The sequence below is a fragment of the Megascapheus bottae genome, chromosome 21 (genome assembly GCF_031878675.1).
Source record: "Megascapheus bottae isolate mThoBot1 chromosome 21, mThoBot2.hap1, whole genome shotgun sequence".
Taxonomy (NCBI): domain Eukaryota; kingdom Metazoa; phylum Chordata; class Mammalia; order Rodentia; family Geomyidae; genus Megascapheus; species Megascapheus bottae.
The window spans coordinates 27,901,724-27,929,185 of NC_143529.1; the positions used below are offsets into that span (position 1 = coordinate 27,901,724).

Sequence of the window (27,462 nt, forward strand, 5' to 3'; positions counted from 1 at the left end):
ACAGCACATTTTCTGCAGCTGAAGGAGTGGTTCAATGGTAGTGTCTGCCAAGCAAGGCGAGGCCAAGTTTGAATACAAGTATCACGACAACCAAAAAAAGAATGGTGGGTGGGCATATTTTCTGCACACCTTGCTTTCCTGTACAAGAGCCTGGCCTTGCTTGCTACCTGGAAAGCCCTCCATTTCCAGGGCAGAAGCTCTCAGCCTTGCCGGGACCAGGCACTGCTGGGCTGTTCCATGTTTCCTACTGCAGAACGATGCCACATTCCAGCCTTTCTAAAACAAAAACCAGGAGGGCCAAACCTTATGAATATGGAGTAATAATGCAGATCTGGTGCATTTTCTCACCACACTGAGCAAAGGGAGAAAAAACAGTTTTAGTTTTGGCCAGATGTAATTCTACTAAGGCATTTTGCTGGACATGACATTTTGTGTGTGCACAGGCTAGCAAGCTTTTAAGGAAGTTCTCTGACATCTCTTCCTAAAGGCCCTATCCTAATGATATCCAGTGATGTCATCTAATTATTTTTCAAAGGCAAGAGAGAAGGGGGGGAGGTCCCCATTCTGTAGGACAGTATCAAACGGTAATTTATTCAAGATATGTAATGTAGGATGCCAAAGTTTACATTGTGTACCATTACAAATTAAACTAATTCTAAACAAACTGAAAGAAACTATTAAAAACAAAAAAACTAAATAAAGGCCTCATCTTTAGGCAGCATCACGTTGATTTATATCACACAGGTTTCAGAAACACATATTTGGTCCCTAACAATATTCAAGATCTTTATAAACATATAACAATGTTCAAGACTTTATAGACACAGTTAAAGCAGAAGTCCATGTGATTAGGTAAGTCAAGTGCTCTAATAACTAAGAGGTCCTATTTTGCCTTAAGGTAGTTGTGTCCCTTTTAGGCCATCTATGTTCTTTTGGATCAAATAGAAGAGCGGAAGTGACTAGCCATACCTAAAGAGTTGATGATGATTATACATCACAAACAGAAGCCAGATTCTGAGCAGCATCACTACTGAGCCTGAGCAGCAGCTGGGCTGGTCAGTCTCTAGTGAGGACACTCTAAAATGCTGTCAGTTCAACATGCTTTCAAGTCAAAACACACCCTCTGCCCTGGTCATTCCTACATGGAGGAATATTAGCTACCTTAATATAAGACATTTTAGTAGGTGTGCAGTAGTTTAATATGGCAGTTTTTATTTTTAATTCTCTAATGACTAAGGATGCTTAGTATCTTTTGGTGTGTTTATTAATTTACCTTCTTGGAGGAAATGCTTGTTCAGTATTTCTATTCTTCAATTTTATTATTCATTTTTTAAAATGAGAATGTTCATCTTAAGTTGTATGCTAGCTAGAAGCCCCCTGACATTATTTCTAAAGAACTAACATTATTTCTAAAAAACTGTTTTGAGGAACTGGGCGCTGGTGGCTCACACCTGAAATCCTACTCACTCAGACTGAAATTAGAAGATCACATGTTGAAGCCAACCCCAGGTAGAAAGTTATTGAGATTATCTTCAATGAAATACCAAAAAAGCTGAAAGTGGAGCTGTGACTCGAGTGGTACAGTACTAGACTTGAACAGAAAAGTTCAGGGACAGTGCCCAGGCCCTAAGTTCAAAATACAGAAGCAGAGTGTGTGTACACTTCACACACACACACACACACACACACACACACACACACACACACACACACACACGTTATGAGGACCTACCACACTTAGGAAATCCCAACACTTAGGAAGCTACATTGGACAGCCGTGGTCTTAGCAAAACTCTATTTCAAAAACAAAAATGAACAAAACAAAACCCAATAACAAAAAGATTTTCCCCAAACCAATAAAATTTAAGGACTGGCTCACGACAGAATCTGGCAGAATCAGATGCAAGTCTATGAGATCAGCAATTTTAGAATGATAGACAATTACGACCGAGTTTTTCTTAACAGGCTCCCCAGTAATAGCTACATCAACGTAACTCTTGTCCCACTGTCTTTGTTAGGTATCTTTACTGGGACTTTAAATCTTTATATTTCATGTATCTCACCAGTTAAATAAAAACTGGGAATTACAAACCTCAGACCCACACGTGTTGCATGTTACACGTGTTTCATGTTTTTCTTTCACTTTCAAATGATTATGGAAGGGCTGGTTGTGTGGCTCAAGTGATTGAGCAATTGCTGTATATGTGCCCAGTGCTGAGTTCAATTCCCAGCATTGCCAAAAACCAAGCAAGCAACCATAAAATGACTTCAATAACTGTAAATGTCTGAACACAACTGATTCTTTATCTGGGGGGAGTGCCGGTTCTAGGTCTTAAATTTAGGGCATGGGTGCTATCTATACTTGAGCGTTTTTTGTTTTGTTTTTTTTGCTCAAGGCTAGCATGCTAACACTCAACCACAGCTCCAGCTTTTTATTGGTGATCAACTGGAGATAAGAGACTCACCAACTTAATTGGTAGGGCTGGCTTCAAACCATAATCCTCAGATCTCAGCCTCTTTTGTAGCTAGGATTACAGGCATGAGCCACGGGGTACCTGGTCATAACTGATTTTTTTTTTAAAGTTTTTCTTCACATTTTGAACTTGCTATTATAAAGGTGATGTACAGAGGGGTCACAGTTACATAAGTAAGGTATTAAGGACATTTCTTTTTGGACAATGTTGCTGTTCCCTCGCTCTCCATTACTGACTCTTTAAGGCTTTCTAAATTTTATTGCACCGTTTGTATCAAAAGTAACAGGCAAAGGCTGACCCTGAGAGCCCGTCACAGTGTGCACAGAGTGCTCTGCGGCTGTGCAGGTGTCACAGGCCTGGGGAGCGGCACTGATGGACAAGCTCCTGCTCCCAGAGCTGGCACAGCACCACATCAGCACACAGACACCACGCGAGCACTTTTTACTTTATTGGACACGGAAGCACAAGTGACCACTCCCCATGGAGCGGAACTCGAGAGAACCACACCGGTGAGGCCCCTCTTCACACAAACGGCTCGATGTTGATCTCCAGCGAGGAGCAGGGCATGGTGAGCTCGAATCTGGTGACAACGTCAGGATGAAGGACCCCAAGCCTTCCCACGCTGCGACCCCTGGCAAACACTTCAGCACAGCGCCCAGGGAAAAATTCGGAGCCTGAAACACACAGGAAAACAGTCAGCATTTCCTTCTGGCATAAAACAGCAATTGACAGCTAACACCAGTGACACCAACCACGATGCACAGAAATCCCCCTGTACAACTGCTGAAAGATAACAAAACAGGGCAGGAGTGTGGACTAGTGGTAGAGTGTTCCCCTAGCATGCACAAAGCCCTGTGTTCAATTCCTCATACATTCCATGTATGTACCACATACACGGAAAAAGCCAGAAGTGGTGCTTTGGCTCAAGCAGTGGAACACTAACCTTGAGCAAAAAGTGTCCAAGGACAGTGCCCAGGCCCTGAGTTCAAGCACCAGGACAGGCAAAAAACAAAACAAAAGAAAAATGTGTGAGGGTATACACATACACACCCACAAAAAATAAAAGTAAAAAAAATAAAAGGAAGCCTACCTGTCAACTTTAAAAATAACTCTCATTAAACCACAGATTATGTATGATAAGAGGCTTCCTTACTGTAGTACTGGCAAAAATTATTTTTTTTCCTATTACAAGGAACTCCTGTGAGGAAAAAAGCAAGAGCAAATGACATCAAGGCAGGAGGAGGCTTCAGGAGACTTGATGGGAGTGGCGGGGTAGGAGTGGAGTTCAGGGGGAATCTCAGGAGCAACAGGAGTGTCTGAGGGGAAATCTGTTCACACCCAGAACTGAGAAAGAACCGAACTGATGAACCACATGAGAAGGGTCCCTGCCAAGAAGTCACAGTGGACGCACTTAGCTTCCCCACCTTACTCCAGGAAAAACCCAGGCTGCAGCGCCACCAACAGGCCACTGGAATCCACACGACTAATTACAGGTCACACTTGGTGGTGACTGCTTCCTAAGCAATTCTGCTTAGGTGACTGCTTCCTAAGCAATTCTGGGGTATCCCACATTTGGGCCCACAGAAAAGGCCACACTCCTCCACAAGTTTCAGCTGATCCTGGCTGTGATTGAAGATGGGCAGAAGGCTCGCTCTTCATCTGACAGCAGAGCCCTGTACAGCTTGCAAAACCAGCACCAGCTAAGAACATACACACAGCAGGATCATGCTCTATTCGCTTTGTCACCACAGCCACAGGAAGTGATCTTGGTTCTGCACTCTGTCCAGTTTTTTTGGTGTTTTTTTTTTGGTCAGTCATGGGGCTCAAACTCTGGGCCTGAGCATTGTCCCTGATGTCTTCATCTCAAGGTTAGCACTCTACTACTTGAGCCACAGCACTATTTCTGGTTCTCTGGTGGCTAACTGGAGATAAGAATCTCACAGCCTTTCATGCTTGGGCTGGCTTTGAACCTTGATCCTCAGATCTCAGCCTCCTGAGTAGCTTGGATTACAGGTGTGAGCCACCGGCACCCAGCTTCAATTTGGGGGGGGGGGGAAGGGTTTAAGTTCACTTATCTCTTTCACCACCCACTTGAAGAGGGATCCAGCCCTTTGCTCTTCTGAGATATAACCAAAACATTTACTGGCATGGACTATAAATACTCTAGCAGAGCTGAGCTCCAAGCTTCCAGCCTGCTACTCAAAGCAAGTGCATTATTTATGGAACAGTAAACTGCTGAGTCTCTAATAGCTCCAAGGTCAGCATAGTTAAGAATACAGAATTGGGCAGAATTGGGCTGAAAGGGAGAAGAACCTGACACTATTGAGTTAATACCACTGAGATACAGAATTACACATACAGTCCAATCAATAAAGATGTTTCTATTCTGGGGAAGACCTGAAATGTATTTTTAATTGGCATTCAAAACTCCAAAGCAACTTGGCTGAAAGATAAGGTAGCTGATTTTTTCATAATCTGCTAAGCTTAACAATTCTGCTCTACTATCGAAGAAGGAACAGCACAAAATGCTATATTTGACTCCATGTACTGCACTTAGCAAGAGGGGTGAGGAAAGGAATCAAAACTGACAACAGAAAGAGTTGGTGGGATGGGTTTGCTAAATCTGAAAGACAAGGCACATTTTAATTCTATAAAATGAAAACCAAACTGAAAAGACTACTGAATATGACTCCAATGACAATAGTGGAAAACAAACAGGGAGATAAAGAGTTAAACAAGAAACCAGGCCCGCACTGCATGGTGGCTCACGCCTATAATCCTAGCTACTCAGGAGGCTGAGATCTGAGGATCAAGGTTCAAAGCCAGCCCTGGCACAATAGGACCTGAGACTCTTATCTCCAATTAACCTCTGGAAAACAGGAAGTGGGGCTTGGCTCATGGACAGAGTGGTAGCCTTGAGCGGAAAAGCTCAGGGACAGCACCCAGGCCAAGTTCAAGCCCCATGACCCACCAAAAAGAAAAAAGAAAAAGAAAGAACAGAAGAAATCTTCAAATGACAAAAGCTGAAGCTTGTCTGTCTGAAGGTGGTGGTGGTGGTGATCCACTGGAGTGCTGGGAATGAGATCTTCCAGCCCTGTTCCCTATCTGGAACCACACGTTCACACACATACAACCACGCATACAACCACACACACACATGCACACACACTCTGAAGAAGACACAGTTGCCTATTTTCAAAGTCACTGAAAAGAAATGTTCAAGACCTTTCTTGATAACCTCACTGTAGTAAAAATCTGGCTTTTTAACTATCTTTGAGTTGAATTTGATCAGACCTGTTTTTACTAAAGCATAAAATCTATACCTTTTAGAAGCTGGGTCAGATGTACTGGTTCTGACAATGTTAGCAAAACACAACCAGAATTTCTACTTCACATCACTACATTCTGAATCAGTACTTTTAAGCTAAATGCAGTTATATTATCTTTTTTTTTTTTTTTTTTTTTTTTTTTTTTTTTTGCCAGTCCTGTGGCTTGAGCTCAGGGCCTGAGCATTGTCCTTGGGCTTTCTCAAGGCTAGCACCCTACCACTTGAGCCACAGCACCACTTCTGGCTTTTTTTTCCATGTATGTGGGGTACTGAGGAATCGAAGCCAGGTCTTCATGCATGCTAGGCCGTTACCACTAGGCCAAACTCCCAGCCCCAGTTATATTATCTTCTAACTGGAAGGTTTCTCTAGAAATTTGCATCAAACTTTGCTTTAGCTCATTAACGAGCTATGTATGAGATCAAATGAATAGAAACATTCCTATCACTAAATAAATTCCTCTTTCTTAAAGAAATGCAAAGAAAACTGACCTTCACCTTATGATACGTGATAAATGAAGATCTACAGTATGGTAGACATGAATGAATAGACAGGAATATAAAAAGCTCTCATCCCACACGAGATGCCACCTGAGTCATGACAGTGTCCTAAACCTCCCCTTAGTCACAATGCCTACACCAACAAGGCAGGAACTAAGGAGACCCGCTGCCCTGTCAGCCAGCACTGTCACTACTCCCAGACTCTAATGAAACCCCGATCTGGGACTTCTGTACAAAATCTACTTCACCGAAAACTTCATGCTTTAATGTGTGGTGGCTGTTTTAACGTGTCCTGCCATTTTTCAATTTTTTGTCTTTTTATTGGAAATACTAGTGAATGAACTCAAGAGCTCTGCCACTTGAGCCAAACATCCAGGCCTTTTTTTACTTTTTCAGATAGTCTCATCTTTTGCCTGGGGCCATGGACTGCAAGCCTACCTACCTTCCTGCTAACTTAGGATTATAGGCATGCACCCCATGCCCAGATCAACTTTTTAATCTACAAGCTCCAGTGTTTTCAAATGGCTTGCTCAGTTAGAACAAGACTGAGGTTCTATCTTCTAAATACACACATTGAGAAGCTCTTTAAAGTACACATACTAAGAAATACACTTCAAGCTGGGTGCCAGTGGCTCATACCTACATCTACACAGAAGGCTAAGAACTAATGATTGCAGGGTCAAGGCCAGCCTTAGGCACTAAAGTCTATGAAACTCCAACTAACCACTAGAAAATCCAAAGTGGTGCCATGACTCAAGTGGTAGAGCTAAACAGCTAAGGGACAGCGCCCAAACCCAGAGTTTAAGCCCCATGACTGACAAAACAAAACACTTCAAATTATGAAGAAGTATGGAGGGATCCTGAAAATGTATCCCTTGCCTGATGCAACCCATGAACTAGGAAATAATTCTTTTTAGCTACTAAAATGTAAACATTTCTTAATGCTTTAACAAAAATGGATCAACTGCTTCACTAGCAAAACAAAGAACATACAGTCCATGAAGGCAGCAATGAGGCCTAGAATTCAAGATGACAGCATGCTCACTGCTGGCAGAAGGGCAGCTTGGCTGGGAACTCAGCAGACTAATGCCATCGCAGCGGTGAAGCTGGGACCAATGCATGTGAAACCAGACTCCTTGTCTGAACAGAACTGAGGCTCATGGAAATCAGATCTACATAACCAAAAGCTACCTGTGTGACATCAACAAACACATTCCTTTTCTTGAGTTATATACATCTGTACTATGAGGGAGATGTCGTTAAGACATTTCCATGTGTGCCAGGCGTGCCTCCTTCTACCTCCAGTGCTTGGTGGGTTACTACCACATCTTTATGTGTGTATCTATCTATATGCGTGTCATATGTGTTATGTGTGTATAAACATTAAAGTCAATATAATTCTGTTTACTATTATTATTACATGTACTATATTGTACAGAATGCTACATACAACATTATATTGCTTGTCATATGCACACACATATTTGTATGTGTTGGCTCTCTACTTTTCCTCCCTACTCCTTCAGTTTACTGACTCCTCATAAATCTCTTACATCCGTGTCTACTGCCATTACGATTACCATCATTATCATTTTAAGTTTCTACCTCAAACAAATAAAAACAAGCACTATTTTGCTATTTGAATTTGGCTCGTCTTGCTCATCAGGTTAACTTCTGCATCAACCCATGTTCCTGAAAAACGGCACCATTTCATTCTTATTTTTTTTAATCCATCCATGGATGGTTAGCCACCTGTGCTGATACCACAGTTTGGCTATGTGAACAGAGTTGCAATGAACGTAGGTTTCCTCCTCTACACTGATTTACTTCCCTTGAAATATAAGCCCAAGAGTGGTATGGTGGGATCAGAAGGTGGTCCATTTCTGGAAATGAGCGATGTGGAGCATCCAGAGACACAGAAGTTGCCAATTCAAGGCAGTGCCTACATCTACAGAGCACATTAGTTTAATCCAGAGACCCTGGTTCACTAGTGTATCAAGCTGTATAAATCATACAATTTTCAGCCTATATGTAAAGGCTCCTCTCAGGCTACTTGGAGGTTCTTGTGTTGATTAAACTTTCGGCACACTATAGCTTCCACTGCAAAAAATGTGCAAAATAGGTTTGAAGAAAATAATGTCCTCTGTTCAAATACATGTGTGAAAGCACAGACAAAAGAAACATCAGTTAAGCACAAATAAGAGTTTAATTTCCCAAGCTTAGTGGGGTGTGAGCAAGCCCCTTAATTAAAGCCTTTGTGGTGTCTCTTCCAGGTCTGTAATCGTCTCTGTGCTCCAATAGCAGGGCCACTCTGAGGACCTTAGGGTCATTCCTGGACCGTAATCAAGCACAGCACCCAGTCTTTAGCACATTTTCTGGCTAATTGATCATCAAAGCATTCGAGAGCGCCTTCTCTTGCCCATTACCAGATACCTTTCACAGTTTCTTTTTTGTGCTCTCTTTCTCTCCCTCTCTATTTTTTTTAAAAGTAATATTATAGGGCCCAAGTTTGCATTCTTTTAATTTCATGAACATCAGAAATAGAAGCTTAGGACAGTAACGGAGCAGTCCCTGAACTGGCTGTACACCCCATTCACTCGGCACCCGTAGTTCATCTCTAAAAATTCATCTAGTCTACCATGTCCCCCCACCTCTCTTCATGCAACCAGTACATGTTTTCAGGAACTAACTCGCCTACCATAAGTGTGTGCAATCTGATATTTTGCCATCTCAGTTTCACAAGGAAAAGATAAAACAAAAAGAGGACAGGGAATACTGGTAACTTCTGCATATCATACATGTGGTAACAAAGAAATGGTCTGCATGAGCTCCCAAATCCAGAAGTGAAATAGAAAATGTAGAATTACATAAGCCACTGGGCCAAGTGAGCAATTTTTAAGTCTGTTTGATATGACTGATAGTGTAACATGGCGTGAAGGGAGGAACAATAATTTAACAAGCTGACTGTAGGGCTGGGACCTACCCAAACTTTTCCTCTCCGCAAAGGAAAAAAATCCTACTGTTCCATTTCAAGCTGACAGGGCAAAAGCTACAACTTCCTGTGCAGGAATTTGTCCTGTTTCCTGACAGTTTTCTGAGACCCTGATCTTGGCCCACTAGTATCACCTTCCTTTTCTCATTCAGGTGGATGTAAAGGAAGAGAAAAGACAAGTGTGTAAACTTCACAATAGAAACTGGGGATGTGCTAGGGTGCTTGTTCGGCCTGTGCAAGGCTCTGGACTCAGTTCTCAACCCTCCAAAAACTTAAAAACACAGGTGAGCATGGCACCACAGTGGTTCTCGAAGTATTAGAACAGCAGAAAGGTGTAACACAAAGTGGAGAAAATTCAAGGGGAAAGCAAGTATAAAATAGGGAAGATATATATTTAAAAAGAAATATGAGGATCCAGAATAATACTTTCAAAATACCAAGCCACAAAACATTTTTTCAGATGTTAGCATATTCAGGAGAGAAAAGGCCTCTGCAAAAACCATTTAATTTGTAAGTGGAGACTGAATAAGTTCCAACTGGTAATATAAAACACCCATTTTCCTCACCTTGCATTTGAAGTGAAATATTTATGGTACCTAAAGTCTATAAAGAGAGGGGACCTAATCCTTTGAGTTTAATGGCCATCTTTCATCCCTTTCTGAAGATCAAAAGAAAGAAAAACCCCTTACACAACTTTACAGTGCTAATCCCAACACACCTGCAGACATCATTAACTCTTAAAGCAAAACAACAGGACATGAGGATCCCCGCACCTACTTAACCCCACAGCCCAGACTCAGGGAGGGAGCACTGCATCAGGACAGGGTATGGCAAACCCTGTTATAAACAAAGACAGGGTCCTGGGACCTTATTCTTAACAAGAAACCAGAACCAGATTTCTAATAAGTTCATGTTACCAAGGATGAAACCATTATTTGGCCAACCATGGTAGCACACATTTGTAACCTCAGTGTTTGGGAGACTGAAGCATAATAACCAAAAGACTGAGGTCAGCCCATACTACAAAACGAAATCCTGTCGCACACACAACACACACAAAACTTCCTTATAAATCACTATTTAGAACCCTCACTCCAGAATCTCCAGGTCTCTGTGTAGAAAATATTATCAATTGGGCCAGGAGCATGGCCTAATGATGGAGAGCTCACCTAGCATGCACAAAGCCTTGGGTTCGAGACCTTGGTACCACATACATAGAAAAGGCCAGACGTGGTGCTGTGCTCAAGTGGTAGAGTGCTAGTCTTGAGAAAGACCAAGGACAGTGCCAAGGCCCTGAGTTCAAGCCCCAGGACTGGCAAGAAAGAACAGAAAAGAAAGAGAAAGAGGAAAAAAAGAAAAATATTATCACCTATTTCCATGGCTGTGACTTTCTGAGAGTTAACTAGAAGGACAGATACTGAATGGGTAAGTAGAAAATGCCAGGGAAGAGGAGAAAATGATCAGGAGGGGAAAAACCTGGAGAAAATGGAGGAAGTATGTAATTGACTTATGTAACTACAATACCTCTGTATATCACCTTTACAATAAAAATTTAAATTAAAGGGGGGGGCATGGCCTAGTGGTAGAGTGCTTGCCTAGCATGCATAAAGCCCTGGGTTCAATTCCTCAGTACCACATACACAGAAAAAGCTAGAAGTGGTGCTATGGCTCAAGAGGAAGAGCTCTAGCCATGAGAAAGTCCAAGGACCATGCCCAGGCCCTGAGGTCAAGCCCCAGGACTGGCGAAGAAGAAGTACATTTAAATGGCCTATTTCTCAAATCAAACATGAACATATTACTTCCTCTATATGATGATAATGATGATGACAATGAAGAAAATGTTGAATAGATGTGATTGTATCTTTAATTCCACAAATAATTAACAAATTCAACTGAGACCTTTGTGTAGAGTAGTAACCTGGAACAAATGTAATTTCAAACATAAAATACATATGTTTTAGTTTCAGAGTAAGATTTTAGTTGACTAGCAGGAGGTGTTAGAGAAAAAGAAAAAGTATATGTAGTTGTGAGAATGTGGTTGTGTGTTCTCTACTCACCTTTTCTATTCCAGTAAAAGCAGTGCACAGCCCTCAGGCAGCCCTGCCCAAGCCTTCTGTGGATCAGGCAAATTACAAATGGGGAAAAATAAAGCACAAAGAGATTAGGAGGCTTGCCTACGGCAAGCAACAATATAGGATAGAGAGCAAGCAGAAGGCAAATGCTTTTAACCTTTGGTCAAGCTGGCCATTCATTCACAGACTTCTTCTGGTTTAAAATTAAGTAAGGCCAGAGTGTGGCCTAGTGGTAGAGTACTTGCCTAGCATACACAAAGGTTCAGTTCCTTGGTACCACATATACAGAAAAAGCTGGAAGTGGTGCTATGAATCAAGTAGTAGAACACTAACCTTGAGAAAGCTACCCAGGTCCTGTGTTCAAGCCCCAGGACTGGCAAATAAATAAAATTTAAGAGAGAAAAAAAGCAGCCTGACAGTTTGTCCTTCTCACCTGTGACATACTCAGCTATACTCTATAACTATTAACACAACGTAACACTGGCAAAACAGAGCACAATCTAGGAAAAGCAAGGTCATTTTCTTTTTTCTTTCTCGCTTATTCTCTTTCCCAATGAATAAATTCCAGATTTGTAAAATAAGGCTACAATTACACGAGGAGATTTAAGAAAAAAACTATCACAGTACACCATTTAAAACTTCAGCCAAAAATCAATCTATGGCAGAGACTCTCTGAATTTAAACTTTTGCAGAATTCTTGTGGCATGAAATCTGTGACTTGAGAGGCAATCCTCATTCTTTTACCTGACATGAATGAAAATGTACACTCATCAGATTAAGAAAAGCATAGTCAGTGGCAGGGAGTTTGGCCTAGTGTTAAGAGTGCTTGCCTAGCATTCACAAAAACCCGGGTTCAATTCCTCAGTACCACATACATAGAAAAAGCCAGAAGTGGTGCTGTGGCTCATAAGGTAGAGCTCTAGCCTTGAGAAAAGCCCAGTGTCCAGGCCCTGAGTTCAAGCCCCATAACTGGCAAAAAAAAGAAAAGAAAAGAAAAGAAAAAGAAAAGTAGCATAGTCAGACAACAGTAGAACAAAGTTTAGAAGCCAAACTTTAAAATCCAGTCCATAACTCTTTCACCTAATGCTATTTTCTGAAGACAGATGTAACATTTGTTCCAAGTTTGCCCTGACAGTGATTTACCCATTTCAAAAATATTTTTGCAAATTCTAGCCTCTGCTTTGCTGCTTCTATCATGCAGGATGGACAGTATTTGTACCCATTTTAAAGATAGGAAACGAACACAAAGAAATGAAATGTCATGCTGGAAAAAAAAAACCCAAACCTCTGTACAACTGAAGATAATTTTTAAAATAAAATAAATAAATTCACTATTCACTCCTGAATCTCTTGTTTGTATTTTATATTCTTTCTTTCTTTGCACGCCCATCCTTATAACAATACAGGCTACTCACATTTTAAAAAAAGAAAGAAAGAAAGAAAGAAAGAAAGAAAAAAAAGAAAAAAAAAGGAGAAAGAAAATGTCACTAGACACAATGGCAATACTTGTAATCCCAGGTATTGACAAGCTCAGGCAGGAGGACTGAAGTTAGAGAAACAAATCAGCACACAAAGCGAACCCACAATGAAGTTCTTCAAGTGACAAAGAGTGTGCAAAGGCACTGTCCATTCGGTGTCAGTGCCTTATACCTATAATCCTAGCTGCTCAGGAGGCTGAGATCTGAGGAGAGGTTGAGATCTGAGGATTGAGTTTCAAAGTCAGCCTGGCCTTTGAAAGTCCATAAGATTCTTAACTACTCAAAGGACGAAAATAGAGCTCTGGCTCCTTAAGCACCAACAAAACTTGGGACAGTGTCTAGACCAAGTTCAAGCCCTACCAAGTACCAGCAATTAATAATTAAATAAATAAAATAAGTACTGTCCATAAATCTTGACTAGCCTTTTTAAGTTATTTTATATTCACATGGCTGAAGGCATTTTTTTCACCCTCCATTATATTTAATCTTAAAGTTATTTCCCATTATTCACTATTATAAACAGAACTACTCTAAGGGTGTGTGTGTGTGTGTGTGTGTGTGTGTGTGCGTGTGTACACACACCATCTTTCAGGGGCCTTGTTCTGTCTTTTTCCTTAAAGGCAGGTTCCCAATTCGTATTCTGTGCTTTGAACTCATAAGCCTACTGCCTCTGCCTCTCATTGCTGGTATTATAGGTGTATACCACCATTCTCAGCTTTTTTCCTTCACTTTTCTAAAAGTAGTAGTACACAAGGGGGGAAAAAAATCAAAACCAAAAATAAATCACTGTGACTCATTAGATATACAAACTTCAGAACAGACTTCTAGCAGTGGTAGTAACAAATCCCAAACTTAACATAAAATTACATAGCGTGTATCTTTTTCTAACATAGGGTGTCACTACGTTGCCTAGGTTGGTTTCTGGCAGTTTTTTCAATCCAGTTTCATACATACCCCCATGCCAGATTTGGCTCTCATCTCACACATACAGCTTTTAAAAAATTAAAAAAAGAAAAACACCTCCCATACAGTACCAACTAACTACCTTTCTAAAAATAAGAAATAACCTAGGCACTGGTAGCTCACTACTGTAATCCTAGCTATTCAAGAGGTTGAAGATCTGAGGATTGTGGTTTAAAGCCAGCCCTGGCAGGAAAGTCTAAGAGACTCTTCTGTCCAATTAACCACAAAACAAGTGGAGCTGTGCTCAATGTGGTAGAGTGCTCGCCTTGAGCAAATGAGATAAGGGACAGTGCCCTGGCACTGAAAAAAAAAAGAATCAAAAACAAAACAACCAACAAAACAAAACAAAAAGCACAGAGATGCCACAAAACCTTTCTTTTAGGTGAGTGCCAAAAAACAGTGACTTAGAAGGGGGACCCTGGGGGAGATCTCGATCCTGGAGAGAATATAAGAAGAAAAGCAGAGAAGACGAGGCTCACACCAAACCTAGGGGTACAGTCACTTCTCGACACACCACAGACACAGCTATTCAACAATAGTATAAGCCAAAACACCAGCAATGTCAGAACTGGAACCTCCTAAAGACACCATGTTAAATAAACATGGCTAATATACATCGTACCGGATATATTGTATATACGATTATTTGTTTATTCAAATTAGGGAGGGGAAGGGGAAAAACAAGACTATGAGGCAAAGGACAAAGGGTAAACCAATATAACAGTGATATTCACAAGATAATACTCTAGAAATGAATTTTACAACTTGGGAGGAGGTATAGAGAGGTAAAGTGGGAGAAAAACATGGGAAGGAATAACAATGCTGAAGAAGTAATATACTCACTACCTGACAAATGTTACTATAACCACTCTATATGTTATCCCAACAATAAAATACAATTAAAACAACAACAACAACAACGTATTTCTCTCCTTGTCTGCCCAGAAATGAGCTGAATGTAGCAAGTCTAAACGTGAATGCTGCTGTAACATGCGTCTATAACAACAACAACAAATAAGCTTTTTGTTATTTAAAAAGGGAGTTATGACTCTATAAACATAATGTTTTATTACATAGATTAATATGTATCTATGACATACAAACCCTCAGCCTAATTTTAATTATGTTCTAAAATCTAAGTGCCAGTGATTGTATATAGATTCCCTTCTTGAATATTTGTTTGTTAACTACATCATTTGAAATATGATGTAAAAATTAATGTTAATAAATTCATTAAAAAAACAAAGGGAGGTAAGGGGGGATAAGAAAGATTAATAGAGAAACATACTCCTTTGTACAATTTATACAAACTAACTTTTTTTTTTTGTCCTGGGCTTGAGCTCAGGGCCAGAGCACTGTCCTTGGACTTTCACAAGGCTAGAGCTCTACCACTTGAGCCTCAGCACCACTTCCGGCTTTTTTTTTCTATGTATGTGGTACCGAGGAATCGAACCCGGGTCTTCATGCATGCTAGGCAAGCACTTTAACCACTAGGCCAAACTCCCCAGCCCCAAACTAACTTTTTAAAACAGTGATGTAACCAATGAATGGAGAGGACTTGATCTAATCCATGTAACACAGGAGCCAGAACAAGAAATGCACTCAAAACTAAGACGAGGCTAAATGGGGACCAAGACATGAGAAAAGGTATCAATGGATGTGAAGTAATGCACCTTCTATCTGGCAAATATAATGTAACCCTTCTATTAATTACAATAAAAAAATATATGAAAAAAAAAAACTAAGACAAGGCTAACTAAGTCGCATGGTTAGTGCCGAAGCCTTTTTCAACAGCCCTGTGACCCCTTTACACTGTGTGCCTAGGGTGCAGCAACTGCCCCTAATGGTGTCATGCTGCTTCACATCTCAGTCCTTCAAAGAAGCTAAGAGAATGGCAGTATCTGAAAGCTTGCTTCAAACACAAAAAGGCAGATAGCCAGTGGAACTACTTTTATACAAGGGAATAAAGTCATGAGCTTAGAAATTTCCCTATGCTTCCAAACCCTGGTGTCTTAACAGAACATTATCTTTGTTAGATAACTAAATATGGACACACAGTGCACGTTCATTATAGCCCAGAATGCTTGGCCTAAATCAAACCATAAGATGAACACCTTGACTTCAATACGATGTTCCACAGATACTTTCGTAATACATTCCCAGGCTCATCTTACACTAAGAACCAGTGTGACCACCAGGGAAACATCACAATTTCACCCAGATATTTTAGCATCTGCAACCTTTCCCAGGTGTCCTGAGAGGGGAACGAGGTTATGACCTACAGGTCAAGCCAGTGATCATTCGGTATTACTGTAACAGAAGGTACCTACATCACCACAGTGGGTGCATATGGCACAGGATTAAATGTGTAAACTACTTACGAGATTATTTTTCATTTCACAAAATGAATTCTGAGCAGCATGAAAACTAGAATTGTCAAAACTGAAACTTCTTTTTCTTCATTGCACGTTTTGTTTCAAGTTAAATTGGAGTTTTCTATAGAACTGTAAATAATCCAAACTGAAGTAGGTAACAAGCTAGAGGGAAAACCACATGCTTAAGCCACTGCAGCAATCACAAACAAAACCCGCTACATTCTACAAGAAATTATTTTTGCCACTGATCTGCCCAGCAACCACATAACTGTTCTAAACACAAAAATGTCGAGAATTTTCCTTTGCCCAGAAGTGGTTTTTGAGAAGGATAAATGCGTCTTAACATACATAATTTAGTTTGTAACTAACCACAAAAATGAAGGGGAAGAAGCCTGGGAGAAAAAAAAAAACTGTATATTTGCTATAATAATCTGATCAAATACCACTGAAACACTCTGTGCTGAACTCTTTTGAAACCCTTAAAATACTCTGTTGTCTACTAATAAGTTCAAGTTTTTCTTTAGAACACTGACCTTATTCTATCATCAATGTGATATTCTGTCTTACTTTATGGTCTTAAAATACAAAGTTGCTGAGCAAATGAAACACATGTAAGACTAAGTGACTGCAGCTATTCACTCTGCTTGTGGCCATGGTCCTTCCACAGACCTCCCGAATTCTGGGGAGGGCGGCTTCCCAAGTAACCAGCAAGGCTAACCTTGCACCAACACAGCTCCTTGAGATCAACGTGAGCATCAACTGACTAGATTTCTCTTACAACAAACAGGGCCACATTCCTCAACACAAACTCATTCTATTCCATTGAAGGGGTCAAGAGGAAGCCATGTAACAAACACCAGGAGGGACAGACAGAAATTAGGTATAACCACTAGCGTAATTAACGTTAGCAGGAATCTCTGGTGAACAGACTTGGCTCAATTATAATTGCTAAGCCACCAGGAATTGTTAATTATTAAAAAGTAAACCATATGCCAGAGTAATAGAAGACAGCTCACTAATCAACAATGGTATGAAACAGTAGTTTTTAATATGTTTCTAATCTACTTTTTGATACTCTGAAAAGCTTCTTAGCAGAAAGGGCCATCAAACCACAATTTTACGTAGGGATCTGGAAAACAACTTTCTCCCTTAGTTATGGTATGTATGCATATACATACATTAGATGAAGAACTAATGCCAGCTTGCTACTGACTGATTTTGACAAGCCAGTTCTTTAGACCTTAATTTGACCATAAAAAAGGAAAACTGTATTTGTCATTAGATAATCAAAATAGACTTAGAACTCCCTATGAAAAACAAGAAACAGTTATTTACAATGACACTAATTCTCTTTGGCTTGACAGCTTGTATAGAAAGCATCCTAAGAGAGAAAAGCACTTGAGTAGGAGCATGACCATGAATGCAGGGACACTTCTGTGGCCGTGCTGGTGATGGGCAGTGAAGATATACATACCCTACCTCTTCACAAGGAAAGCCAGCTAGATATTTCGCATATGTGCTCCACACGTGTATAAGAAGCTTCTGAAACTCATAATCTTAAACATTTCATGATGTAAAAACTTTAAAATACTATATTCTATTGTGAGAGCCAAAATAAGACTAAAAACAAAACACAAACTGAAATCTGTAACTACTCGTAATCAAAACTTCACAATATAGCCAAGAGCATGATCCCAGCACTTGGAAGACAGAGACAGCAAGATCTGGAGTCACGACTAGCCTGAGCTATCTGCTGAGGGCTGAGATGAAGCTCCACCGTACAGTGTTTGCTAGCATGTACCAAGACCCTGCCTCCCGTCAATCTCTAGCACCACAAAATAAATAAATAAAAATAAACAAACAACAACAGCTTGGCCTAATGAAACTAAACATAAAGAGAACCACACAAGGAATAGTTTTACCATCTATGGACATATTTCTTACTTTAAAAAGTCCATTGTAAAGTAAAGCAGCATTGTTTGTGTTAATATACATATGGTTTCAGTTGTATCATACATTTAGAATTACAAAAATCTGGGGGCTGGGAGTTTGGCCTAGTAGTGGAGTGCCTGCCGAGGATGCATAAAGACCCAGGTTCTATTCCTCAGTACCACATACAGAGAACAAGCTGGAAGTGGTGCTGTGGCTCAAGTGGTAGAGCTCTAGCTTTAAGAAAGCCCAAGGACAATGCTCAGGCCCTGAGTTTAAGCCCAGGACTGCCTCCCCCCCACCAAAAAAAAAAAAAATCCTGGCTTTAAAAAACAGATTGGGCTGGGCATCGGTGGCTGACATCTGAATCCTATGAACTAAGGTATGTACTGATGAAATGATCATCTGGCCGGGCACACTGGCTCATACCTACCATCCTAGCTACTCAGGAGGCTGAGATCTGTGGATCTCAGTTCAAAGCAAGCCCCAGGAGGAAAGTTATGAGACTTATCATCAATTAACCACTAAAAGCTGGAAATGGTGCTGTAGCTCAAAATGGTAAAGCACTAGCCTTAAAAGCACAAAACTCAGGGTCAATGGCTAGGCCCTGAGTTCAAACCCTAGGTCTGGCAAGCAAAAAAAGGAGCTCAAAGCCAGGTACTAGTGGCTCATGACTGTAATTCTAGCTTCTCAAGAAGTTGAAATCCGAGGACCACAGTGTGAAGCTAAGCCCAATTTCTGGTATAGACATGACTACTAGTAACCATGATAAAGCCTATTCTCATAGCTCTAAAATATACTACAGGGGCCAGGAGCGTGGCCTAGTGGTAGAGTGCTTGCCTAGCATGCACAAAGACCTGGGCTTGATTCCTCAGTACCACATAATAAGAAAAAGCCGTAAGTGGCACTGTGACTCAAGTGGCAAAGTGCTAGCCTTGAGCAAAAAGTATCTAAGGACAGTGCCCAGGCCCTGATTTCAAGACCCAGGAATGTGGGGGGGGGGGGGGGGGGGGAAGAAATAAAGTGCACTTCTTCCCATCATCTATTCATCTGCTGGATGCCTCTCTCTTACCTTTCTCACGTCTATCACCACCAAATCAGTCCCACAGGTCTAATTCACTCACCCACTGAAAAAGCAGCAGCTTCAAAACTCCACCTAAGTGGCTGAAACCCCTTGCTGGCACTCAAGAATCTGAAAGATAGACGGCTTCCACAACCCAGAGTCAAATGGCACTCCCTGTTCTACACCATGTTTGCCATACTTAGCTTTGTGTAAGGGGTCTACACAAGGCCCATCTCACTTTGAAGGTTCTAAGCCACAACAGGAGGCTTGGTGGACTGAGGTACAGTGGCCTCCTGTCTGCATGCTCCTCAGCAATATGCCCATGTCAGGCCTGTGTCCTACCTGTCCTTATCTCCACAACGAGGGGACAGGAATACAGAAGAAACTTACCAAGGCAGGAAAGTCACAACATAAAAACACTGGCTGGGCCGGGAGTTTGGCCTAGTGGTTAAAGTGCTTGCCTAGCATGCATGAAGACCCGGGTTCGATTCCTCAGTACCACATCCATAGAAAAAAGTCGGAAGTGGTGCTGAGGCTCAAGTGGTAGAGCTCTAGCCTTGAGAAAGTCCAAGGACAGTGCTCAGGCCCTGAGCTCAAGCCCAGGACTGGCAAAAACAAAAACAACAACAACAAAAAAAAACACTGGCTGGTCTCTACAAACAGTATTACTGTCACATAAAGAGCGGCTTCAACAAGACAGGTGAGAGTAGATCATTTCTGCTCTCAGTGACCTCACATTATATGGCACAATCTGCTCCAGAAATGAACTGATTCTAATCTTGTCCACATTTTATGGCACAATCTGCTCTAGAACTGAACTGATTCTAATCTTGTTCACTCATTTTTGAAGTAGGAGTACTAGAGTTCTGATAAACAAGTTTGCCTAATAAGATGACAGAGTTCTAAAATTATAAAGCTGTGAAGACACAGCGGGAGGCACCGTGGGGGCTGACATCATGACTGGGGAAGACACTCTGAGGGACAAGCCCTAACTCAGTCAGCTCCTATAACTAGCCTCATCCCAGTTCCCTCACTTGTAAACCAGGATGTGGGACTGGCAGGAACCTAAGATGGAATTCTATTACTGAAATTCTTTAAACAAAACACGTATCTTCATCAGGTTATTTCTAATGGGAAAACAGTACTTCCTTACACCATCACATCTTGATTTTACTGAAAAATAAATAGAACAAAGATAACGCCATCTTCAGTCTAAAGAGACCCATATATTTCAAGATTATCTTCAAAATAAAAAGAATTCTCCAAATGAAAGAAAATGTAAAAATCAAACAACTAACGACAAAGAAGCAATCTCTGAGAGTTAGGAAAAATAATTATAAGGAGAAATAAAAAATAATTCTCCACAAATCTCATGTCACTAAATAACTGCTAAATAACTTTTTAAAAATGAAAGTTCTCTATTGAACTGACATGGTCTTGGAGATATAAATATAACTACATAGACATGAAAATCTAGGATGAGGTGGGATATTACAGCTAAAAAACTGAATCTCTCCAAAACAAATCTTCAAAGAAACAACCATCCCATTAGAAGATAGGCTAAGGATTTAAAGACAGACTTCTCTGAGGAAGAAATAAGAATGGCCTATAGGCTCATGAAGAAATGACTTGACATCTCTGGCCATAAAAGAAATGCAAATCAGAACAACTTTGAGATTCTACCTCACTCTAGTTAGAATGGCCAGGATCAAGAAATCTAATAACAACAGATGCTGGTGGGGATGTGGCCAGGCGAGATCACTACTACACTGTTGGTGGGAGTGTAAACTCATTCAGCCACTCTGGAAAGCAGTATGGCCATTCCTCAAAAGACTAAAACATAGAGCTCCCCTAGGACCCAGCCATGCCACTCCTCTGCATTTACCCAAACATCCAGAAAAAATGACATAGTAAAGCCATTAGCACAATGATGTGCATGGCAGCATTATTTACCATAGCGAAGATAGGGTACCAACCCAGATGCCCCTCAGCAGATGATTGGATCAAGAAGATGTGGTATTTGTACACAATGGAATTCTATACTGCCATCAGAAAGAATAACATCACCCCATTTGTAAGGAAATGGAAAGACTTGGAAAAAAATTGTATTAAGTGAAGCCAGCCAGACTCAAAGGAACATAGGCTTAATGGTTTCCCTCATTTGTAATAATTAGCACACATCTAGAACTCTAGTAGCAGAGGATTACAATAGCTCAAAACCTAGGTACATAGGTCATATAGGATGAGACTAAATTAAAGGAACTCTAGAATATGGAAACAAGAGTTTTATCTTATGTGATTGTTGTGCTTAATGTACTATGTTATTTCTCTTCTCTATTTTCACCCTTATGGTTAATCTCATATTGTTACTGTATCTGACTTTGTTACCTGGTATATTGTATATATGTTTATTTGTTTATTTGAAATAGGAAAGGGAAGGGGGGAAACAAGATGTTTGGGAGGGGGTGAGGGGAGGGAAATGGGGATAAAAACATGAGAGGAGGGGTATCAATGTGTGAGAAGTATTACTACCTGACAAATGTAACTGTAACCACTTTACACATTATCCCAACAATAAAAAAAAAATCTATGATGGGACATATACTCTATAGACATAATAAGTAATAAAGTGTTTCGATGAAGTTGTTTCTGGATCTCTTGTCAAATAAAATAAACTTAGATTCATATCTAACTACAGCCATACAAAGCAAACATTGCATAAACTCTGAAACAAAGAAAAACCAGCCTAGTCATACTATAAATACCATTGAGTTAGCTGAATCTGACAATTCTTAGACCAAGATTCACAGGACTTTTACAACTTGACTGACATAAAGTTATGAAGTCTTTCAAAAACTGTTGGGATTCTTTTTGTGTGTTTATTTTTTTTTTCTTTTGTCTTAAAGCCTCAGACAGCTCTGAGTGCCAACTGTCACTTTCGTTCTCTCCAACTTTTAGCTTGTACTTCTGGGTTCAGCATGACACTGGCAGCAGGAAGATGCTCAGTGCCACATACATAGAGCAATGCCAGAAGTGGTGCTATGGCTCAAGTGGTAGAGTGCTAGCCTTGAGAAAACCCAAGGACAGTGTTCAGGCCCTGTGCCCAAGCCCAAGTCTGGCAAAAACAACAACAACAAAAGCTCTATCTCCTTTTTTTTTCTTTCTATACCCAATAAATCAATCAACTAGAAGCAAAGTGCTATCAGCAATAGGGCTAGTCATCCATTCTCACTATGTGTGGATGTGGCAGGTCTTACCCTCTGACGCTTTAATCACATAGCCACCCTTGTCTTCACCAGGAGGCACATTGAGCAGCTGCATGACCCTGTCCAGTAGTCCGTGGATTATCTCAAACCCAGGATTCTTGTTGTAGTAAACAGCACAGAGATGCCTGTAGTTTTTTGCACCTACATCTGGAAAAATACAAAACCTGGTTACAAAGACACATTAACTATTATTTAAGGAACAGGCTTATTCCCAACACAAACTTGGGCAAACCAACAAAAAAGATAACTGACTATTCAACATAAAGAGAAACATCCAACTTCAGAAATGCAGGGTAAGATAAAACAGTCTTTTCAACCACTAAATTACCTGAGGTATTTAATCTGAAGGCAGGAGTGAATAGTCCTCAAAACTGACCCAGAATATAAAGCATGTTTTGCAATACAAAGTTATCAAACTCTTTGCAAACAATTTAGTGGTATTTATTGGTATTAAAACCCAGGCCAGGAGTGTAGCCTAGTGACAAAAGTGCTTGGCTAACATGCACAAAGCCCTTGGTTTGATTCCTTGGTACTACATACTAAGAAAAAGCCAAAAGTGTGTCGAGGAGGGATCACTACTACACTGTTGGTGGGAGTGCAAACTTGTTGAACCACTATGGAAAGCAGTATGACAGTTTCTCAAAAGACTAAACACAGAGCTCTCCTATGACCCAGCAATTCCACTACTTGGCATTTACCCAATCATCCAGAAACAAGGACATACTAAATCCACTAGCACAACAATGTTCATTGCAGCACTATTTACCATAGCAAAGATATGGAACCAACCTAGATGTCTCTCAGTTGATGAGTGGATCAACAAGATGTGGTATTTGTACACAATGAAATTCTATGCTGCTGTCAGAAAGAATGACATCGCCCCATTTGTTAGAGAATGGAAAGACTTAGAAAAAATCATATTAAGTGAAGTAAGCCAGACTTAGGAACTTTGTCATAATCTGTAGAAACCTTGGGCTCTCCTAGCAGAGATTTGCAATAGAGCAAAACACCTTGATACATAAGGCCATATAATATGATGCTAAATGAAAGGATCTCTAGGATATAGAAACAAAAGCCATATAATGAATGTTGTTGTCCTTAATGTACTATGTTATCTCTCATCTCTTTTGCTATCCCTTGGTTATCTCACATTGTTACAGTATCTCACTTTGTTATCTGATATATCGGATATATTTGTATTTGATTATTTGAAATAAGATAGGGAAGGGGGGAAAATAAGATGGGGGGGGGGGGGGAAATGGGAACCAAGACATGTAAAAGGGTATCAATGTATGGGAATTAATGCACCTTCTATCTGGCAAATGCACCTTCTATTAATTACAATAATAAATATATGAAAAAAATAAATTTCACAAAATTATAAAAAAAAAAAAGACATTTAGTCTAGAGGACAGCTTAGTGGTAGAGTGCTTGTCTAGCATGCACAAAGCCCTGGGTTTGTTTCCTTGGTGCCACATACACAGAATAAGCCAGAAGTGGTACTGTGGATCAAGTGGTAGAGGCACAAGCCTTGAGAAAACACAAGGACAATGCACAGGACCTGAGTTCAAGCCCCAAGACTAGCAAAAAAAGGACATTTAGTCTAACATCATTTCTAATAGTTAAAATTAGAAAGAACATCTATCCAGAATCACTATATAGTATGCTTACTCCTGAGAATGCTGCACCAGCTGTTAGAAAGCAATTTTATGAAGGTTTATCCCATCAGAATAAGACAAAATAATAAAGAAATATGTCACAACTTCAAAAGTCAAAACTACATTGTGCTGTGAAAAAAAAAAATCTGTGTGCCTGTTTGTTAAACATGTCATTTGAAGTATGATGTAAAAATTAATGTTAATAAATTCTTCAATAAAAAAAATCCGTGTGAAGCAAAGCTGGCAGTGATAATCACCAATTCTAGGCTGATGGCAGGCAGCCCCAGGTGCAGGGGACAAAGGATGGTGGAGAGGACCGTGACGAAGCTTAGAATCCCAGCAACGTTCACTTTTTAATCTGAGTGGTGGTTACAGCCATGTTTGCCTCATAATCTTTTAAAATACTCACACACACACACACATGTGTGTGTGCGTGTTATGTACACACAGCGTTTACATAAATCTTCATGATTAAAACATGGAAAAGAAGAGTGGGAAAAAGAAAAGGAAATGGAGAAAGGAAGAGGAGAAAGACAGAAGAATAGGACAAAGAAGAGAAGGAAGGGAATCAAAAAGGAAGAGGGAAAGGAGGGAAGTGAAATCGAAGGAAAGGAAGCAGGAAGAGAGGAAACAGCAGCAGCAACATGCCGATGAATCTTGAGGGTAATCAATGAAGTGAAATATGCCAATGACAATAGTACAGACACAGTGATTGCATTTAGACACAGTACCACCACTGTGGTGCATGCCCAGCCTCCAGGACCTTTAGTTCTCCCCTACAGTAATGGTGACTGCTGGGGTTAGGGGGGGAAAGAGGGGAACCACTGTTTAGCGTGCATAGATGAAATCTTCTGAACCTGAATGTGTACATAGTTAATCACACTGCACTGAGCACTCAAGGATCTTCTGAGGATAGTTATTATTTATTAACTACTTAACTTTTCTTTTTTTTTTTTTTTTTTTGCCAGTCCTGGGCTTGAGCTCAGGGCATGAGCACTGTCCTTGGACTTTCTCAAGGCTAGGCTAGAGCTCTACCACTTGAGCCTCAGCACCACTTCCAGCTTTTTTCTATATGTGGTACCAAGGATTCGAACCCGGGTCTTCATGCATGCTAGGCAAGCACTTTAACCACTAGGCCAAACTCCCGGCCCCTACTTAACTTTTAAAAATGTATGAACTGTAGAATCACAGCTATATAGATATATAGCCAGAAATCAAAACTTCCAGATCAGGCGGGGGGGGGAGGAGGGGGGGAGGGCAGAAATAACTTAACAGAGGTTAAGTTTTTTTTGTTTTTTTTTTTTGCCAGTCCTGGGCTTGAGCTCAGGGCCTGAGCACTGTCCTTGGACTTTCTCAAGGCTAGAGCTCTACCACTTGAGCCTCAGCACCACTTCTGACTTTTTTCTATGTATGTGGTACCGAGGAATCGAACCCGGGTCTTCATGCATGCTAGGCAAGCACTTTAACCACTAGGCCAAACTCCCGGCCCCCCGAGGTTAAGTTTTGATAATGAAAATGTTTCTCAAATTTATCTTTTTTTCCAAAATCACTATGTACTATCTACCTTGAAAATAAAAGCATTCTATAAAAACCCTAGTAGTAAAAAAAAAAGATTAACAATTAATAAATGAATTTTAATGGATATAGATAAACTGTGATAGCTATGCAATGGAATATTATTTAGTAATAAAGAGTATAAACTATGGATGAACTTGACAACTTAGCTGACTCTCAAAGGCCTCACCCTGAAAAAAAGAAGCCAGTCACAAGCCTACAGAGAGTATGCATGTAACATATGCGTGTTTATATGATGTGGAAAAGTCAAAACTTCAGCAAGAGAACAGATAGTGGCTGTCTGCATTTAGATGTTAAAGAATGAGATTAACAGAACAACAGGAGTTTTCAGGGTCATGAAAATATTCTAGATCTTGTGGTGGTGGTTTACAGTGTACCACATATAAAGAAGACTCAAAGTTAAATAGTTATAACTACTATACACTGTGGCCCCTTAGAGATCATTTCTCTTAACACAAACATTGAATGAATATGGGACTCATTTTGTTTTTCATATTACAAGAGAAAGAAGACAGTGTCTATCTCGGAATAAATTGAAAACAGAAAGCTCTTTCATACTGACATACACTTAGCAAAAGCTCTTCTACAAACTCATCACCATAGGTATGGTCATATTTACATAAGACTTCCTTTTTTCTTCCAAACACCCAAGTAAAACACAGATATTTTAAGACCATACTCCACTAGTAAATTCACAGGAAGGTAAGCACATTAACAGGGTAAAAGGGAAATACTTATTAACTGATAAGTTTGTCAGATGTTTAAGTGCCTGCCAATCAACCTATGACCATATAACTGATTCTCAAGACAAGTATGCAAAGCAGGTATTATTATCCCTATAAAGAGAAGAAGAGAAGCATTAACTTGCCAAAGTCAAGCTAAATAGCCAGAAAAGCATAATGAATTACACAGTTATTAAGTTATAGTAGCAGGACTTGATCAAGGTTGGCTGATTCTAAAAATGCTTGCTCTTTCTACCACTGTATAGTATACTCTAAAAAATTTTAGATAAAAAACAGTATAAGGGAAAACTTATGTATGACTCTCTACCTGCTTAATACAGATAAAGATATGAATTCTTGAAATATTTGTACCATAACACATTTTAATTTTCAAAAGTCTGCATATAAGAATTCCACTTAAGCAACTGAAATACATTGATTTTTAAAAGCTGGCCAGGCATTTACCCAATCGTCCAAAAACAAGGACATACTAAATCCACTAGCACAACGATGTTCATTGAAGCACTATTTACCATAGCAAAGATACGGAACCAAGATGTGGTATTTATACACACTGGAATTCTATGCTGCTGTCAGAAAGAATGACATCGCCCCATTTGCAAGGACATGGAAAGACTTAGAAAAAATCATATTAAGTGAAGTAAAGCCAGATTCAAAGGAACATAGGCTCAATGGTTTTCCTCATTTGTCATAATCAATAGAAACCTTGGGCTCTCCTAGCAGAGATTTACAATAGAACAAAACCTATATATATAAGACTATATAGTATGATGCTAAATGAAAGGACCTCCAGGATATAAAAACAAAAGCCATATAATGAGTGATTGTTGTCCTTAATGTACTATGTTATCTCTCATCTCTTTTGCTGTCCCTGGGCTATCTCATATTGTTACAGTATTTCACCTTGTTATCTCACATATTGTATATATGCATATTTGGTTATTTGAAATAGGATAGGGAAGGGGGGAAAACAAGATGAGGGGCGGGGGTGGGGGGAGGGAAATGGGGACCAAGACATGAGAAAGGGTATCGATGTTTGTAAAGTAAT

The 27,462-nt window shown here is 40.2% G+C and overlaps 1 protein-coding gene across 2 annotated transcripts in view; it reads right to left on the reverse strand.

Annotated features, from left to right (window-relative positions):
* Positions 1-2,901: 2,901 nt before the first annotated feature.
* Positions 2,902-27,462, reverse strand: part of Farsb (phenylalanyl-tRNA synthetase subunit beta) — a 69,924-nt gene continuing 45,363 nt past the window's right edge. For both annotated transcript variants that reach the window (XM_090354901.1, XM_090354900.1), the window contains exons 16-17: positions 22,430-22,585; positions 2,902-3,148 (exon numbers count right to left, since the gene is read on the reverse strand). In XM_090354901.1, the coding sequence (XP_090211027.1) occupies positions 2,997-3,148; positions 22,430-22,585 (308 nt within the window). In that variant the 3' untranslated portion in view covers positions 2,902-2,996. The remainder of the gene's footprint in view (positions 3,149-22,429; positions 22,586-27,462) is intronic.